At 37.2% G+C, this 18,099-nt stretch overlaps 1 protein-coding gene across 1 annotated transcript; it reads right to left on the bottom strand.

The window, feature by feature from the left end:
* Positions 1-324: 324 nt before the first annotated feature.
* LOC130461405 (cold shock protein 2-like) lies at positions 325-4,374 on the bottom strand. The gene is made up of 2 exons (XM_056829499.1): positions 4,305-4,374; positions 325-713 (listed from the first exon to the last, which is right to left on the bottom strand). Exons 1-2 carry the CDS (start codon positions 4,372-4,374, stop codon positions 325-327), a joined length of 459 nt encoding a protein of 152 aa, XP_056685477.1.
* Positions 4,375-18,099: the final 13,725 nt, after the last annotated feature.

The raw sequence follows: 18,099 nt of genomic DNA, 5'->3' as shown, positions 1-18,099 counted from the left end.
TGTTCAAGAGAAGAAGAGGATATTTTTACCACAAACTTTAATGGGGAGAAGAGCAATGATGAAGAAATGAGATAAGGAGGTGTTTGGATGGGAAGAAAGAGGGTCGGGGTTGAACTGTTAAAGGAGTAGAGATGGAGTGACCACCGAGATGGAAGGAGGAGAGAGAAAGAGGGAGTACTGTCAAGAGGTAGATGACTGGAAATTCCAGGTCTCTGTCTCCATTTTTTTTTCTAGGTTTTTTTGTGTGATTTTGTTGGGGTGAAGAAGGAAGCAGAGTAAGAAGCTTGCAAAAACCGAACAAGAAAGGAGATTATACAATAAGGATCAGTTGGGACAATCCGTGGCAAAGTGACCTTCCTCTCCACAATTGAAGCAGTCCACTCTTCCTCTACCACTACCACCCCCACCACCACCACGACGTCCACCACCATAGTATCCCCCTCTCCTCCCACCACCACCACCACCACGATGCCCCCATCCAAATCTCCCTCCGGCGTCGTGGGAGCCACTGAATCCCTTACCCCTTCCTCCATCAGCAGGAGCAACATAACAATCCTTAGCAAAATGACCAATTTGGCCACAGTTATAACCCTCCACGGCCCCAGTGGAAGTAGTGCGGCGGTTTCTTCCTAAAGGGACCACATCGGTAGCTCTGTTTCTTCCATCTTCGGCGACCTCCACCTGAAACCCACCCTTTGACTGTCGTAAAGAGTCTGAAATCCATCGAATTTGATGGAAGTTTGATGGACAAAGAGATCATCGCAGGGTTGTTGATCGAATTCGGGGGTAATAAAGCTGAACCCTTTCCAACCGTTGAACCACTTCACCGTTCCTCTTAATCATCCTCCATGTTCTGCCATTTAAGCTCTCAAAGAAGTCTATTGCTGATTATTCTTCAATTCGCTCGCCATTAATAAGGATTTATATTGCTGATTTATTATTGTTGAATTGGTTGTCAGGTAATGTAAAAGTTGACTTATTTTGAATAATAATTTTTTTTGTTGGTTCTACTACGAGGAGTTCCCACCGCCTTTGGCGAGGTAATCTCCCGTGAGAATTTGCATGGGTACCTCGATGTGCAGCATCCCTCCCAATTGAGAACCATTCCCAAGGCTTGAACCCGAGACCTTGGTTAAGGAGCAAGAGGTCCTTAACCACTCATGCCAACCTCAATTGGTCTTTTGAATAATAATTTGATTTTATTGTCTATAGAATTGAATTGCATGTTCTGGGTGAATATTATATCAATTGTAGTTCATTGTTTCTCTTTGTGAATCAAACAACGAACTGGTATCTATTAGTGTTAGAGCAATTGGTGCTTATGGGAGTAATTAGGGAAGAACAAGTTGGAAGTGGGCCCCACTTAACAAGTTGGAAGTGGTCTGTTATTAGGTGGTGGAAAAAAAATTATGTAATTATTTAGATGGTTATTTAAAACTTTGAGATTTCTAGGTGGTAAAACAAAAATTTGGGTTTTTTTGAGGTGGTAAATGACAAAAAATCCTTTAAGTTTTTATCTTTTTTTTTATAATCTGTGAAGCTTCATATTTTTTGCCCGTGTTTTAGATCAGGCCCGGACCTAGGGGTAGGCTGGGAGTGCGACCGCCTAGGGCCCAAGCCAAAAGGGGCCCTGGAAAAAAAAATTAGTTATTAGGTTGCTATATTTAGTGCAATGTAAAAGGAAAAAAATCACAGAAGACCCACAGAATACCACCAAAATATCAATTACACTTTCCAATGCTAAAATCACATAACATTTTTCCAAAAATTTCTTCTGCCTGCTCAAATACCTCCCTCTTTTCTATTTTCTGAACTTCTTCCTTCTTTTATTCATCAAATTCGTTGAATTCGTTCAATATTTCCAATAGTTCTTAAATCGAATCAATTAATTGAATAATTGATTCACATTTTCTTCTCCAATTCCCTAGTTTCAAACTTTCAATTTTTAAGCTTTTCTAATTATAACCATGGCAACGGAAATATTTTTAAGCTTTTCTAATTAGTCATCCATCCTCAATACTTCATCCCTCTCTTATTTCTGTTGATTCTGTTAATGGTTGTTTCTATCAAATTTCCTTTTTTTTTTCTCTAGTCTCGCGGCGGCGGCCGGTGGAACGCCAAGCGGCCAAGGTGGAGAAGGCCGGCGGCGCAACGCGAAGTGGAAGAGGTGGCGCGGCAGAGGCGGTGCACTGGTGCGGCAGATTCAGAGATTCAGTCAGCCTCTCAAATTGTAATGTAATTCCAATTCTTTTAATTTCAGTTCTAATTTTTTTAATTTCTAGCTTGCAACCTCAAATTTTAATTATTCGCATTAATTGTAATAGTTCTAATTTTTTAATTTCAATTCTAATTTTTTTAATTTCAATTTGTAAATTTTGATGTTGAATTGACAATGATTTTTAGTTATTATTATTCTAATTGTTAATTTGTTTTCAAAATAATATATAATTGTTAATCTGTAAACCGTAACCGTTTCTAATTATTAGATTACAACATATTGGAATCGTTTCTAATTGTTCACAGTGACTTTTAGTTATTATTATTCTAACCGTTTCTAATTATTATGATTGTTAATTTGTGTTCAATTCGGATTTCGGAATTTAATTTATTATGAAAATTCTAATTGTTAATTTGTTTTCAATTCGTTTTGTTATAGATTGGAATCGATGCTCAATTGGATTTTGGAGATTTATTTTTTTGGATGTTCTATCCAAATTTGCAATTTATAGGTGCTATATATTGTTCTTTGAATCTTTGATTAATTGATTTATTACTTGTTGTTTTATTTATTTTATTTAAGATGTTGTCCGGAAATGCAAAACGAAAAAAGAGAGGAAGAGATAAGGAAATCACAGTATGGGGCCATGGATAAATTTGTGGTGAAAAGGGTAGATACAAATGAGAATTTGGATCACACAAATGAAAATTTAGATTTTTTTTTTTATTATGTTGATTGCGAAAGAAAAAAATTTGGTCTTTTTTTTAATTAAGGGGGCCCTTTTTCCCAACTTCGCCTAGGGCCCTTAAATTCTCAGGACCGGGCCTGTTTTAGATATGAGAAAAAATAAACGAAAATTATAAAATGATTCTATATTTCAGTCTCTTCTTAGAAATGTTAAAAGAGAGATAACATTATTATTTGGTATAGGCGATTCAAATTCGGGTCCGGTCTTAATACAAAGTTCATGCCCAAATCCGTTAATTTGGTGCGGGCTTTTCGGGTCGGACTCAGGCTTTAGTCTAAAATTTGTGTGTGAGGGTGCCCAAACTCGCACTTTTTCGATCGAGTCGGATTGTGTCAAGCCAGCAAGTTGGGCTATAGTTGATCAGGTCTATTATTTGGATTTGGGAATCGAAAGAGATTAATAATCTTTACCCTTTAAAAAAATCAAAAGTTGCCCCTTAATATTTTCGATAAATGCCCACAATAACCCTCTAATCCCTCTTCAAAAAATTCAGAATTCTCTTAAGAATTGTGTGCTGACGATCTCACCCTTATTATTGTTGCATTTATCTTTTGACTCTCACTCTTCCTCTTCACTTTCCTCCTTTCCCGGTTTCCCGACTTTCCTGATTTCAACAATTAGATAGGGTAAGTTTGAAAGAAGAATAAGAGTCTATATCATGTGAAATGATTTGATCTACATTTGTGAGGGAGTAGAAAAGTTTGTACCCTACCCTTTTTGAAGAGGCAAGGGGTGTGTTTTCCCTCGTTATGTTGGAGTGGCATTTGCGATTAAGGAAGGGACACATCCTACCTTAACTCCAACACTCACAAATTCATCCACTTCAAATGGCTTCAAGGGCTAAGAGATCTTGTGTAGCATCACGAAGGAGGTCGGAGGAAGCTTCCACAAGCGAAGCACCGCCACCACCAAAGATCGAGGCCGACCTGGACTTCCTGGAAATCATCCTCACGAGTGAGGAACATAACTAACGGGTCGCTTACCTCAAACGGAGGGAGGTAATTCCAACCCATTTTATTTGTCAAAACTCATTGGTTGTGATGGGTATTGAAAATGATGTTAAGAGATTGTTTTATGGTGTTGGCTTAAAACATATGTATAGCATGATGAGATTAACTTTCAAAAGGTTAAAAGTTGAGTTTTTGAGTTCCTTTGAGGTGCATAAAAATGGACATAAGGACATAGTACGCGTGTTCTTTAGATTGATGAATCAAGATGTTCAAATATATATTAGGGATTTTGGTAGGATTTTTGGAATGTCTGTTAAGCATAGTATATTCCTTGCAGAAGCCCACAATAATACTGATATGTGGGGAAAGTTGACTGGAAATTTTTAACCTGCTAGTATACAGCATTTGCATGCTTCTAATGTGCAACACCCGGTCCTCATTGCCTTCTTTCGGTACATGGGGTTTACTATCTTTGGGAGGGAGGAACCTCAGAATGTGAGGGGTGCTGACTTGGAAATAATAGGTAGTTATGTTTATGGGGGAGCTACAAAATGAATTTGGCCCATCACCTAGCTAGTCCCCTCAAGTCGGTGGCTATTCACCGATACACCACGAGTATTATACTTGGTGGGTTGATCACCCACATTGCCGTAACTACCGTGGGATTCGTTGAGGCAAACCATGTGTCGGCTCTGGGATGTAACTTGCTTGATTTGACATATTTTGCATCACTGCACCGGCTATACGCCGAGCAATAGTTACTTCGCCCTAGTTCTATGTACTGGATGTTTCAGAGGAACATGCTTTTCCTCTTTCCTGATTTTGAGGGCCGCACCAAGTTTCCATCCGGCCAACATCACTACATCTTCGTGGGTGACAACATCAACCCCCTATCCCATCCACAACAGCCACAACAGCCTGAGCTCGAGCCTCGCACTTACTTCCGCATGGGAGGACGTCGGGAGAGGGAGAAAGAGTCTAGATCTAGTGCTAGCCCGGCTCCACGGGAGGGACTTGGAGCTTTAGAGCAGCGCATGGACAGCTAGATTTCTATTTTGATCACTTTGAGAGTGATCACCAGAGGGCCATGTTCCCGATTTATGACCACTTTGCTAGGCAGGGAGTGGTGCCTCAGGAGCATCCACACCCTTCATGATTTGGCTATCCCCCGGAGGGATATGGAGTTCCAGGAGCTAGGGGTACCTTCACACCCACTAGCTACTACGGGCATTCTGATTTCCCGGGGTACGGAGAGGATCCTAGCGGTCACGGTTAGGGTGTGCAAAAATTGGTCCGGATCGAAAAATAGACCGGACCAGACCGACCCAGACCGGACCGAAGGCAATCGGTCCGGTCTTCGGGTCGAGAAATATTAATTTTCAGTCTTCGGTCTGGTCCGGTCCGGTCCGGTCAAAAACCCGATTTTGGACCGGACCGATTTTTCCTTAATAAAAAAATATATATTCTATTTAAAAATGTAATTCTCTCCTTTAATATATTGTAAATATTACTATATTGTGATATATTTTATTTTAGCTTCCATAAAAGGCCTTAAACAATTGGCTTTATATATATTTTTTTTCTTTTTTACCATAATTTTTAGAAAAAATAAAAAATATATAGAAATAGGTCTACAACCGGTCCGGTCCGGGTTTTGGACCGATTTTTTCGGTCCGGTCCGGGTTCGGTCCAAGCATAATCGGTCCGGTCTTCGGGTCTTGAATTATCAAAATTAGGTCTTCGATCTGGTCCGAGTTTGGACCGATGAACACCCCTAGTCACGGTGGCCATGGAGATGATATGGATGATGGTGGCCCGAGCCACCAAGGATGAGTTGGAGATGGTTTCATACCCCTCTAAGCCAATGAGGACATTGTCTGATTTAGCATGGGGGGTGTTCATTGTTTCCATTTATATATTAGGTATGTTTTCTCTTCATCCCTGTCTATACTCTATTTACTGCTTTGGTGTGTTTAATTGCTTTTAAGGATAGATTTATTTCTTTGAAAAAAAAATCACAAAAATATGTTCCGATGAATACTAAATCATGCTTCCCCGTGCCCCTGGATTGAAAAACGTTTTGATTCTTGATATTTGATGACGAATAATGTGGATATGTTGCCTATGATTTGAGATTCGACTGTTTTGGTGCCTTAGCATGAGTCAACTTTGACCAACTATTTGTGAACTTGGTGCTTCACTAGTTGATTTGGTTAGGAATATGTCATAGCTTCCTGGTATGTCATTGATTTTGAGTATTAGTTGTAATACCCCGAATTTTTAAAGCTCGATTAATTATGCTAAATTATTTTTATTTAGCTTAAAACCGTTTTAAATCCTAATTTCAAACTTTATTTTAATTAACGAAGTTTTATGGTGATTGAATTTTAATATCGTTACACGCTTTATTTTTATTTTTTTTAGATTTTAATAATTTAATTTCACGTGCTTAAAATCTTATTTATTTCGAATTTTTTAATAATTTCGGAACATTCTTAATTTATTCGAAAACTAAATTTATTTTATGTTATCGATAATTTTACAAAGAATTATTTCAAAACTTGTTTTAAATTAAGGATTTCTATTTTTTGTCAATTCCTAAATATAACAATGGAATTTCAGAAATTTTGCCTAATTTTGTGAAATGACCGAAATACCCCTAAGGGACACAATTTTTATTTCTCTTCTCTTCCTTCTCTTCACGTACAAGAATGAAGAAATTTCTCCATTCCTTCCTTCCCTCATTTCAGTCCTTATTCATGCCTTGCTCCCCAAGGGCTCTAGCTTCCCTTTCACTCTACTTAAAACTATAAATTAGAGCAGAAATCTGCCCCAATTATTCATACAATCAACTCCAATTTCAAGTTGAATTTCAATAACCAAACCAATTTCAATTTCAATTTCAGTTGCAACCACCATCACCATCGGTGGCTGCCGCCACCAAAACCACCGTCAATCACCACTTACCCTGCTGCCTAGCACCACCTCGATCATCCACCCCTTATTGTCCTCCTCCTCCTCCTCGCGCACTCCCCTGCTCTCTCTTCCCTTTCTCCTGCCGCACCACCAACACCACAACTACCACACTCCGACCACCCTCATCAGTTATCAACCAACCTCCGCCTATATTCTCCGGCGAACCGCCGCTGCCACCGCCCAGAAATTCCCAACCCACGCTCAACTCCCCTGCTTTCCCCTCCTCTTATACGACCACCTTTTTTTTCCCTTCCCCGTGTTCTGCCACCACGAACCACCACCTTCGCCGCCTCCCAGGCGCGGTTCCGGTGCTGCCGCGCCGTCCAGAACCCGAGCCCAGCCCCACCTTCTCTCTCTCCTCTCCTTCCTCTGTTTCGAACCTCCCTCCCCTGTTTCCTTCGTGCCCCCTTCCCCTTTTTTTTCGTGCTTCCCTTTCGAATGAAACAGGTTCCAAATTGGAACCTTGTTTCCTTTATTTCCCACGCCCAAGCCCAAAACAAATTGGCCCAAATTCTTTTCAAAGTGAGTTTTACTATTTATTTAAGCTCTAATTAATTGTTGCTATTTTCTCTTATATTAATTATAAGGATTTTAAATGATAATTAAATGTTTATATTTTGGGCTAAAAGTTGGATTTAAATAATATTTCGTTGATTCATGAAATTAAATAACATTTCATGTAAATCGATTTAAGAAATGTATATATATGTTTTGATTGAAATTTCGTTTAATAATATTTTCAAGAAATTATAAACATTCATATTTTTATTAAATTCATCATTTCAAAATTCACTATCTATAAAATTATTATTTATAAATTTATCAATCTAAATGTTTTATGAAAATAAATAGTTACTTAAACATTTCAATAAAATAAATTATTAATAATGATTTAAAATATAATTTGACAGATTTTTGGAAATAAATAATATTTCATTAATTTCGAAATTATAAAATACATATTCATTATTTTAAAATCGTATTAGTTTTAAAGAAATTTATCGTTTTAGTAATTAATTCAATAATTTGATACTTTGAAAGAAATCGGACTCGGAGCTCAGGACGAACGAACCAAGGAAAAAGGCATGTCAAATCGTGGAATTGAGGTAACGGTTATTGCTAGTACCCGCAATCCCTTCGAAATGTATTTATGTCTGAATGATGTTATGAATGATTGATGTTTTATAATGATGTTTTATGATTTGCGGGATACAAATATGATTTGATTGAATTGTTTTATGATAATGCAGCTTTATGCAAAGTATTGATTTAATGAATTATTATTACTGAAAGAAATAATTTTATGAAATAACGAGATTTAATGGTTTTGTTGAACCACCCTGAATGAATGAGATTTCCTGATTAATGTTCTATTAAAATAAATGTAAACATGATAAATGAAAGTGTAAGAACTGGTCAAGTTCCCCTGATATGGAGCCCAGGCTCCCCCTGAAAAGAAGCACTGGCTTCCCCTGATATGGAACCAAGGTTCCCCATGATAAGAAGCACTGGCTTCCCCTGATATGGAACCAAGGTTCCCCCTGATAAGAAGCACTGGCTTCCCCTGATATGGAACCAAGGTTCCCCCTGAAATGAAGTACTGGCTTCCCCTGTTATGGAGCATTAACTCCCCCTGTTATGAAGCACTGGCTTCCCCTGTTCGTAGGAGACGTCCTACCATGTTTCCTGTAAAGTCCTGACGACCAGAATACTACTGTTAAAAGGAAAAAGATTAATGAAATGATGTTCCTGAAATAATGTTTCTGAAATGATATTCCTGAAATGATGTTTCTGAAATGACGTTTCTAAAATTATGTTTCTGAAATGATGATGCTTTTGAAATGATGATTTATTAAATGTTTTACTATATTCTATTCTCCCTGTGTTATTAAATAAAATGAATTGAAATGATGTTACGATGCTAGGGTAATCGTTACTGAGTCTTCGGCTCACCGTTTTGTTTTCTGTTTTAGGTACTGCTGGGGACCACGGAAAAGAGTAGTGGCGAGGATTTCACTATTACAATGTTCACCTACGTTAATGTTAAGTTGTAACAAGTTTAAGTAAAGATTCTGGATTAAGTTACGTACTTGTACTAAGGAATTAAAAAGGATTATTAGGTTAATTTTGGAGTTAATAGCTTATGATTGATGGTTGCCTTGTAATTCCCAAGAGGGAGTTACGGCAGGTAATGTCCCGACCGAATTAGGTTAATTCCGCTGCTAATTATGATTAAATAATTGAATTAGAGGTCGGGGTGTTACAGTTTGGTATTCAGAGCCAAGGTTCTGGACCATAAGTGCTAAACCTTATGGGTTTCGCACGAAATAGAATTCATTAGGCATTAAGCAAAGAGTTTTAAGGAACGAGTTAAAAAGAATATGTTAAAATCAAGTCAAGTTAAAATGAAATGAGTGAGAGCGTATGAACGCACGGGATTAAAGGGGTTTATTCTCATGTTATTTATGTTTTCCTGATTGAATATGTTATGCGAAATATCGATTATCGAGGTTACTAACGATGCCGCGAACGAAGCTCACAACAAGCGCAATATTCACGATGACGTCGTCCACAATGATGTTTTCCATGATGATTCTTGTGACGACCAATTTATAGAAGACCACGAGGAGATGATGAAACGATTAGGAACTGCAAGTACGATGTCAACTTAATCGGTCAAATATTCTCGAAAAACGAAATCGAACGAAAATGCATCATTATTTGAGAAAATTTCGCCCTGGAATCCACCAATCTATGACGGCAAGCCAATTCGATGGAATTTGAAGATTGGACCAACAAGATGGATTAACTATTGGAGACTTTGCAATGCCCCGACGAATAAGAAACTAATGTCGTGTAGGAACGAATACGTGGAGGGAAAGAGCATTTCGTCAACCTCGACCAATCATGAACGAAACAACAAACAATTCTAGGGTTAATCATAATCCAACACGATCACTGAAGGAAATAATGCCCTTGGTCCAAGTATACATTCTATGTTAAGTCTAATAAGTGCGGTTCAATATTAATTAACAAGTTAATAATTCAGTGAGATCAAGTGAGCTGAATGCCTAGCTAGAGGCCGCTTCAGTTCAAGTGGAATTAATGATATTAATCCACAACTTACTCTTGACTGAACCCGTAGGGTCACACAAATAGTACGTAAACGGATCAAGTATTTAATGGCATTAAATACTCTATCTATGGATATTCGGAATCGACGGATCTTGGTTTCAGTGGGAGCTGAGATCGTCACAAGCAAGAAATGAATACTCCGGAAACGGTGATATTGCCGGAAACGGAAATATGGATCGTATCGGAAATATAAATATTATCCAAATCGTAGATGTTGCCGGAAACGGAAACATGGTACGTATCGGAAAATATTATCGGAAATGGAAATATTGCCGGAATCGGAAATATTGTCGGAAACGGAAATATTGTCAGAATCGGAAATATTATCGGAATCGGAAAATAATTCCGGAAACGGAAATATTAAATATTTGTTCGAAACGGAAATTAATTCCGGAATCGAAAATAATAAATATTGTTCGTATCGGAAATGAATTCCGGAACCGGGAATTTAATCGGAAGCGTATCGTACGAATAAGCATCGGACGAGGCCTGCCGGACGAGGGCCCAGCACGAAGCCAGGCCATCGCCCAGCAAGCCAAGCGCGCCACACGAACAGCCAAGGCCACGCCAGGCCCAGCGCAAGGTCAGGCCCAGCAGGCCATGGCAGCGCGCGCAGCGCGCGCAGCAATGGGCTGCGAGCTGTGCTGCTGCTCGCGTGGGCTTACGGCTCGCGTGGGCTGAGCGGCCGTGTGGGCTGTGCGCGGGCATGGCCTGCACGCTCGTGGGTCATGCTCGTGTAGAGTTTGTGTTCACATACGAAACCTAAATTGTGTAGGATTTGTTTGATGATTAAATTCCTAATCCTAAAAGGGTAAAATTAATTAGTTAGAGTCCTACTAGGATTCTAGTTTAACTAATTAGTATCCTAATAGGATTCCAGTTCCTTTTCCATACCTCTATAAATAAGGGCCTAGGGTCATTATTTGCAGGTACGATTGAAGTATTCAAAGGGTAAGTTTTTGAAATAAAATTAACCATACACTTGCAAACACTAGCCGAAATTCCTAGTAACCTTAAGGGCGATTCTAGTTGGTCTAACTTGAGGCGGATCCGGACGTACTGTGGACTATCTACGGAGGGACGACATTTGGAGTCCTAAAGACTTGTTCTTGTTCGGTTCGGGCGCAGCTAGGGAAGGCACGCTACAACATGTATGCATCAATTCTATGCTAAATGATTATGTGAATATAATATGCTTTCCTGGCTTTATGGTTTTTTCGCATGATTTATGAATTGTCATATGTATCATAACCTAACAATCACGACATATGAAAGAGCTTACATGATAAAGGACAAAGATGACGCCAACGCTGATATTATTTTGATTTAGCTCTCTCTCGCTTTAGAATCGAACTTCCCTTGATTTTACGTTTATTGTCACATGTCATGTTATGAGTTTTCTACCCTAGATAGACTAAGCAAAGTTTAAGCATTATATTTTAGAAGAAGTTAAGTTAAGCACGGTGCGAACTCAAAGATTTTGTGGATATGAATGGTTTTGAGGAATTTTGATGGTTGTGAAATCTTCAAGGATAATATAAACGTTAGGAGTACCAAACGAGCATAAGGTTGTGGTTGATCACTAATAAAGTTAAGATTATTCGAAGTTTAAAGTGTTAAAGTTATGAATAAAAGTGATTCTTGGGGTATCTTTCCGATGAATGTTTTGGTGTTTATAAGTACACAAGTCTAGTATCTGAAAAGGATTGATATGCCTCTATTAAGGAAGCTAAGAAGTTATACATGAATGTTACGAACCCCATGAGTGATGATAAAAGACCCATTTGAGTTGACACACGAATAATATCTTGGGAATTTTACCCAAAATAAGTTATCAAGAATTAGTCTGTCGATAAAGGTTGAATGATAGAGTACCGAAAGAGGATGAGTTTGTATTTTAAGTAATGAATCACCGAGTAAATCAAGGTTAATCAAGGCTTAAAGCGTGTGAGTATTATTGATGTTTGAGTTACTATTCCGCACCCTTTATAATGATTGTTCTGTAAGCACCCGAGTGTCGTTTCAAATATGTTAAGGAAGCTAAGCTAAAACTTTTAAAAGTTATGCAAGAATATGATTTATGGTGAAAATATGGAATTGAGGTTGCATATAAAGCTTTGAGGAACGTACCAAAATAAGTTATCGAGAATTAGTCTGTCTATGAGGTTGATAATATCAATGAATGTTATGAAGTTCGAAAAGAATTATGAATGATCGAGGAATGCAATGGAGTTAAGAAAAGAAATCGACGAAATGACAAGTCTGTAAATCCAGGTAGTCTGAACTAAGTTTCTGGAACCTAGATTGTTTCTGATAAAGGCGTGTGTGATGGATTAGAATTATCCGCCGAAACCCAAGGTTTGTCGACTTAAAACACTAAGGATAAGTAACGAAGTCGTACGTCTAATGATGTAGTTCCTGTCACGTGATTGGACTCGAACCCCCCGCAACGAGCGTAGTCAACAAAGTTTTTTGACGCATGAGAAAAGATCGAAGATCGAAATCAAAACAAATCGAATAACGAAAGTCGACGACAAGAATTCCGGTAGCAAAGAAGGCAAGAGCAAACGAAAACGCGATATCTCCAAATAGTCGCCTAAGAATGATATGATGTATGAATCATGATGTTTATGTAAACGTGTTATGAATCAACCATGCTCATGTGTTAGATCAAAAGATTAGGAATGTTATGCTTATGTAGTTATGTTGAATATGAAATCTTCAATTTATGAACTATGTCTATATGATATGGATTATGTTTATGCTGACTTGATTATATGGGTAATCTAATTGTTATACACGGAAGCCGTCTCCGATGGAAGTTCTCCTGAGCTCAGAGTACGAGATTGATATAACAAATGACTTTTACAAATTATTTGAGTATTCTAGTTGTTAGATAAATATTTATTCTCATTACATACACATATATTTTCAGAATTATAATTTTTCATTAAAAGTTACTATTTTCGGTAGAAAATATTTTCAAACAAGATATCACAAAGTAAAATGGGAGCCTAGTCTAAGCTAACAAGTTTGCCCCTTTTATGTTCTTTGCTCCTCGATCCTATTTTATGAAGTAAAGTGGAGATACGAAAGACGATGGCGGAATGTAATTGACCTTAATGACGATTAAGGATCAATATAATTTTGCCCCTTTTGCATTCTTTACTCTTCGATTCTAGGTCTCGAGTTGAAGCGGAGTCATCAAAGAAGATGGCGGAATGAAAGCTAGACATTGTCGGAATTGGAATGAAATTGTGAAATCTTGATTTTAAAATAAATATCATACTTTTAATCGAATGTTTTTGATTTTTAACAATCATTTTATACGTCTAATTTTCAAGTTTCGAGGACGAAACTTTTTCTAAGGGGGTAAGAATGTAATACCCTGAATTTTTAAAGCTCGATTAATTATGCTAAATTATTTTTATTTAGATTAATACCGTTTTAAATCCTAATTTCAAACTTTATTTTAATTAACGAAGTTTTATGGCGATTGAATTTTAATATCGTTACACGCTTTATTTTTATTTTTTTTAGATTTTAATAATTTAATTTCACGAGCTTAAAATCTTATTTATTTCGAATTTTTTAATAATTTCGGAACATTCTTAATTTATTCGAAAACTAAATTTATTTTATGTTATCGATAATTTTACAAAGAATTATTTCAAAACTTGTTTTAAATTAAGGATTTCTATTTTTGTCAATTCCTAAATATAACAATGGAATTTCAGAAATTTTGCCTAATTTCGTGAAATGACCGAAATACCCCTAAGGGACACAATTTTCATTTCTCTTCTCTTCCTTCTCTTCACGTACAAGAATGAAGAAATTTCTCCATTCCTCCCTTCCCTCATTTCAGTCCTTATTCATGCCTTGCTCCCCAAGGGCTCTAGCTTCCCTTTCACTCTACTTAAAACTATAAATTAGAGCAGAAATCTGCCCCAATTATTCATACAATCAACTCCAATTTCAAGTTGAATTTCAATAACCAAACCAATTTCAATTTCAATTTCAGTTGCAACCACCATCACCATCGGTGGCTGCCGCCACCAAAACCACCGTCAATCACCACTTACCCTGCTGCCTAGCACCACCTCGATCATCCACCCCTTATTGTCCTCCTCCTCCTCCTCGCGCACTCCCCTGCTCTCTCTTCCCTTTCTCCTGCCGCACCACCAACACCACAACTACCACACTCCGACCACCCTCATCAGTTATCAACCAACCTCCGCCTATATTCTCCGGCGAACCGCCGCTGCCACCGCCCAGAAATTCCCAACCCACGCTCAACTCCCCTGCTTTCCCCTCCTCTTATACGACCACCTTTTTTTTCCCTTCCCCGTGTTCTGCCACCACGAACCACCACCTTCGCCGCCTCCCAGGCGCGGTTCCGGTGCTGCCGCGCCGTCCAGAACCCGAGCCCAGCCCCACCTTCTCTATCTCCTCTCCTTCCTCTGTTTTGAACCTCCCTCCCCTGTTTCCTTCGTGCCCCCTTCCCCTTTTTTCGTGCTTCCCTTTCGAATGAAACAAGTTCCAAATTGGAACCTTGTTTCCTTTATTTCCCACGCCCAAGCCCAAAACAAATTGGCCCAAATTCTTTTCAAAGTGAGTTTTACTATTTATTTAAGCTCTAATTAATTGTTTCTATTTTCTCTTATATTAATTATAAGGATTTTAAATGATAATTAAATGTTTATATTTTGGGCTGAAAGTTGGATTTAAATAATATTTCGTTGATTCATGAAATTAAATAACATTTCATGTAAATCGATTTAAGAAATGTATATATATGTTTTGATTGAAATTTCGTTTAATAATATTTTCAAGAAATTATAAACATTCATATTTTTATTAAATTCATCATTTCAAAATTCACTATCTATAAAATTATTATTTATAAATTTATCAATCTAAATGTTTTATGAAAATAAATAGTTACTTAAACATTTCAATAAAATAAATTATTAATAATGATTTAAAATATAGTTTGACAGATTTTTGGAAATAAATAATATTTCATTAATTTCGAAATTATAAAATACATATTCATTATTTTAAAATCGTATTAGTTTTAAAGAAATTTATCGTTTTAGTAATTAATTCAATAATTTGATACTTTGAAAGAAATCGGACTCGGAGCTCAGGACGAACGAACCAAGGAAAAAGGCCTGTCAAATCGTGGAATTGAGGTAACGGTTATTGCTAGTACCCGCAATCCCTTCGAAATGTATTTATGTCCGAATGATGTTATGAATGATTGATGTTTTATAATGATGTTTTATGATTTGCGGGATACAAATATGATTTGATTGAATTGTTTTATGATAATGCAGCTTTATGCAAAGTATTGATTTAATGAATTATTATTACTGAAAGAAATAATTTTATGAAATAACGAGATTTAATGGTTTTTTTGAACCACCCTGAATGAATGAGATTTCCTGATTAATGTTCTATTAAAAGAAATGTAAACATGATAAATGAAAGTGTAAGAACTGGTCAAGTTCCCCTGATATGGAGCCCAGGCTCCCCCTGATAAGAAGCACTGGCTTCCCCTGATATGGAACCAAGGTTCCCCCTGATAAGAAGCACTGACTTCCCCTGATATGGAACCAAGGTTCCCCTTGATAAGAAGCATTGGCTTCCCCTGATATGGAACCAAACGTTCCCCCTGAAATGAAGCACTGGCTTCCCCTGTTATGGAGCATTGACTCCCCCTGTTATGAAGCACTGGCTTCCCCTGTTCGTAGGAGACGTCCTACCATGTTTCCTGTTAAGTCCTGACGACCAGAATAATACTGTTAAAAGGAAAAAGATTAATGAAATGATGTTCCTGAAATAATGTTTCTGAAATGATATTCCTGAAATGATGTTTCTGAAATAACGTTTCTAAAATTATGTTTCTGAAATGATGATGCTTCTGAAATGATGATTTATTAAATATTTTACTATATTCTATTCTCCCTGTGTTATTAAATAAAATGAATTGAAATGATGTTACGATGCTAGGGTAATCGTTACTGAGTCTTCGGCTCACCGTTTTGTTTTCTGTTTTAGGTACTGCTGGGGACCACGAAAACGAGTAGTGGCGAGGATTTCACTATTACAATGTTCACCTAAGTTAATGTTAAGTTGTTATAAGTTTAAGTAAAGATTCTGGATTAAGTTACGTACTTGTACTAAGGAATTAAAAAGGATTATTAGGTTAATTTTGGAGTTTAATAGCTTATGATTGATGTTTGCCTTGTAATTCCCAAGAGGGAGTTACGGCAGGTAATGTCCCGACCGAATTAGGTTAATTCCGCTGCTAATTATGATTAAATAATTGAATTAGAGGTCGGGGTGTTACATTAGTTTACAACTGTCGGTAATGTTTTATGACTCATATACATGCACATTGAAGAGGACGAAGGCATCTTTTCTATTTAGGTAGCCTTCAAACGATCTTAGATACATTTGTTCCCTTCTTACTACACATGTTGTGCTTGTGCCCTTTTATTCGGTGACTAGCCATATTACAAGCCCATTTAAGCCCCATTGGTTACTAGTCTCAAGCTTGGCTTGGAGGAGCTATTCGTGAGTGAGACGAGGGAGTTGCACTATGCTTAATTTTGAGCATAATTTGGGGGTTGAAAAAAAAATAAGGGAGTTCTTCTTGTCTTATGTTGTGATTTGAAAAAATAATGAGCAAAAATATGATAAGAATTGAAAATGTGAAGGTTTCCATTAAGGAAAAAAAATGAGAGAGAAAGCGATTGAGCAAAAAGAAAAGCATTTGTTACTTTCAAAAAAAAATTAAAGTATAATTTCACTCAAGTGTTGCAATTCTATATATTCTTATGAGTGATCGGTTTCATAGATGAAAAAAGGGTGAAAAAAGTATTGTTTGGTTTATTTGTTGCATTCTCGTATGTTGAGTGGGAGAGTTGTGGCCATTGTTCATCTTTGATCATGGGATATACTAGGATTTTGGCTCCCAATAGCTAAGACTTTAATCTCACACTTTTATCCAAAATTACCATACCCTTACCTAAGCCTTACATTACAAGCTTTGAAGACCTTCCGACCTTTGTGCATAGAGTCACATTAATGTGCAACTACTACAAAAAAGGGCTAAGAAACCACAAATAAGAAACCAAATAAGTTGCTTAATAGGTATCTTAGGTAAAGAAACCATACAATTATGAAATATGGTTTCTTGGAATATTAATAAGAAACCACAAATTCAAGAAATATGGTATCTTATATCTAAATTAAGTTAAATAAATATTTTTATATTCTTTTATAGGATTTTTTCGAAATAATGAATTCTTAGAAATAATCTATTTTTGAAGTAAAATCTTTTTCCTTAATTGTCGTAACCGCAAGTTCATGGGGTTATTGGTCTTCTTAATAAACTGCCTAACCTTTATAATTTTCATTATTTTAAACCCTAAACTCCTCCTTCTCTTCTTCTTTACGCACAAAATTAAGAACAATAGCAAAACCACCATCTCGCTACATATTTTTATTTTCGACAAGCTTGATTCAATTTATAGGTTATTTGATAAGTCTTGTGAGAAGAATAAAAAGTACTTGCTACCTAGGGCTAAGAATCACTCTCACGATGTCAACGACGAGGACGCCGTCATCGAAGAACAAGGGTTTGATCGTTTTGGTAGGTTACCAGATTTGGGTATGAAACCGAGGATTCACCCAGAGTCGTTGATTGAGAAATTGAATCACTCTCATGATAGCGATGACGACAAAGAAGAAGATGGGATTGATAATTTCAATAGAATACCAGATTCGTTGTTATTGTTGGTTTTCAACAAGATCGGCGATGTTAAGGCACTTGGTTGGTGCTGTGTGGTTTCTAGAAGGGTCCAAAAAGGATTCTTGAGAGTTGATTATGTGATCTCCGATGATGATTCCTCCGCCGCAGCTTCCGCCGCACATGAAATGCGCTCTCCTTTCGCTAATCTAGCTCGTCTGAGTTTTGGTAATATTTTTAAGCCCATACAAGCTTTGGGCCAGTTGTTGGCCCCTAAACGATCCAGGTCTGTTAGTGTGTTAGGTACTGGCCC

This window comes from Spinacia oleracea, chromosome 5, assembly GCF_020520425.1.
Source record: "Spinacia oleracea cultivar Varoflay chromosome 5, BTI_SOV_V1, whole genome shotgun sequence".
Taxonomy (NCBI): domain Eukaryota; kingdom Viridiplantae; phylum Streptophyta; class Magnoliopsida; order Caryophyllales; family Amaranthaceae; genus Spinacia; species Spinacia oleracea.
This window is presented reverse-complemented; position numbering and strand designations above follow the sequence as displayed.

Bases quoted from the DNA above. Each gene is read 5' to 3' on its own strand.
- LOC130461405 (XM_056829499.1), bottom strand. From the start codon at position 4,374: ATGTACCGAAAGAAGGCAATGAGGACCGGGTGTTGCACATTAGAAGCA. The intron at 714-4,304 runs GTTAAAAATTTC...GATGGATTTCAG, and splicing joins CAAATGCTGTATACTAGCAG to ACTCTTTACGACAGTCAAAG.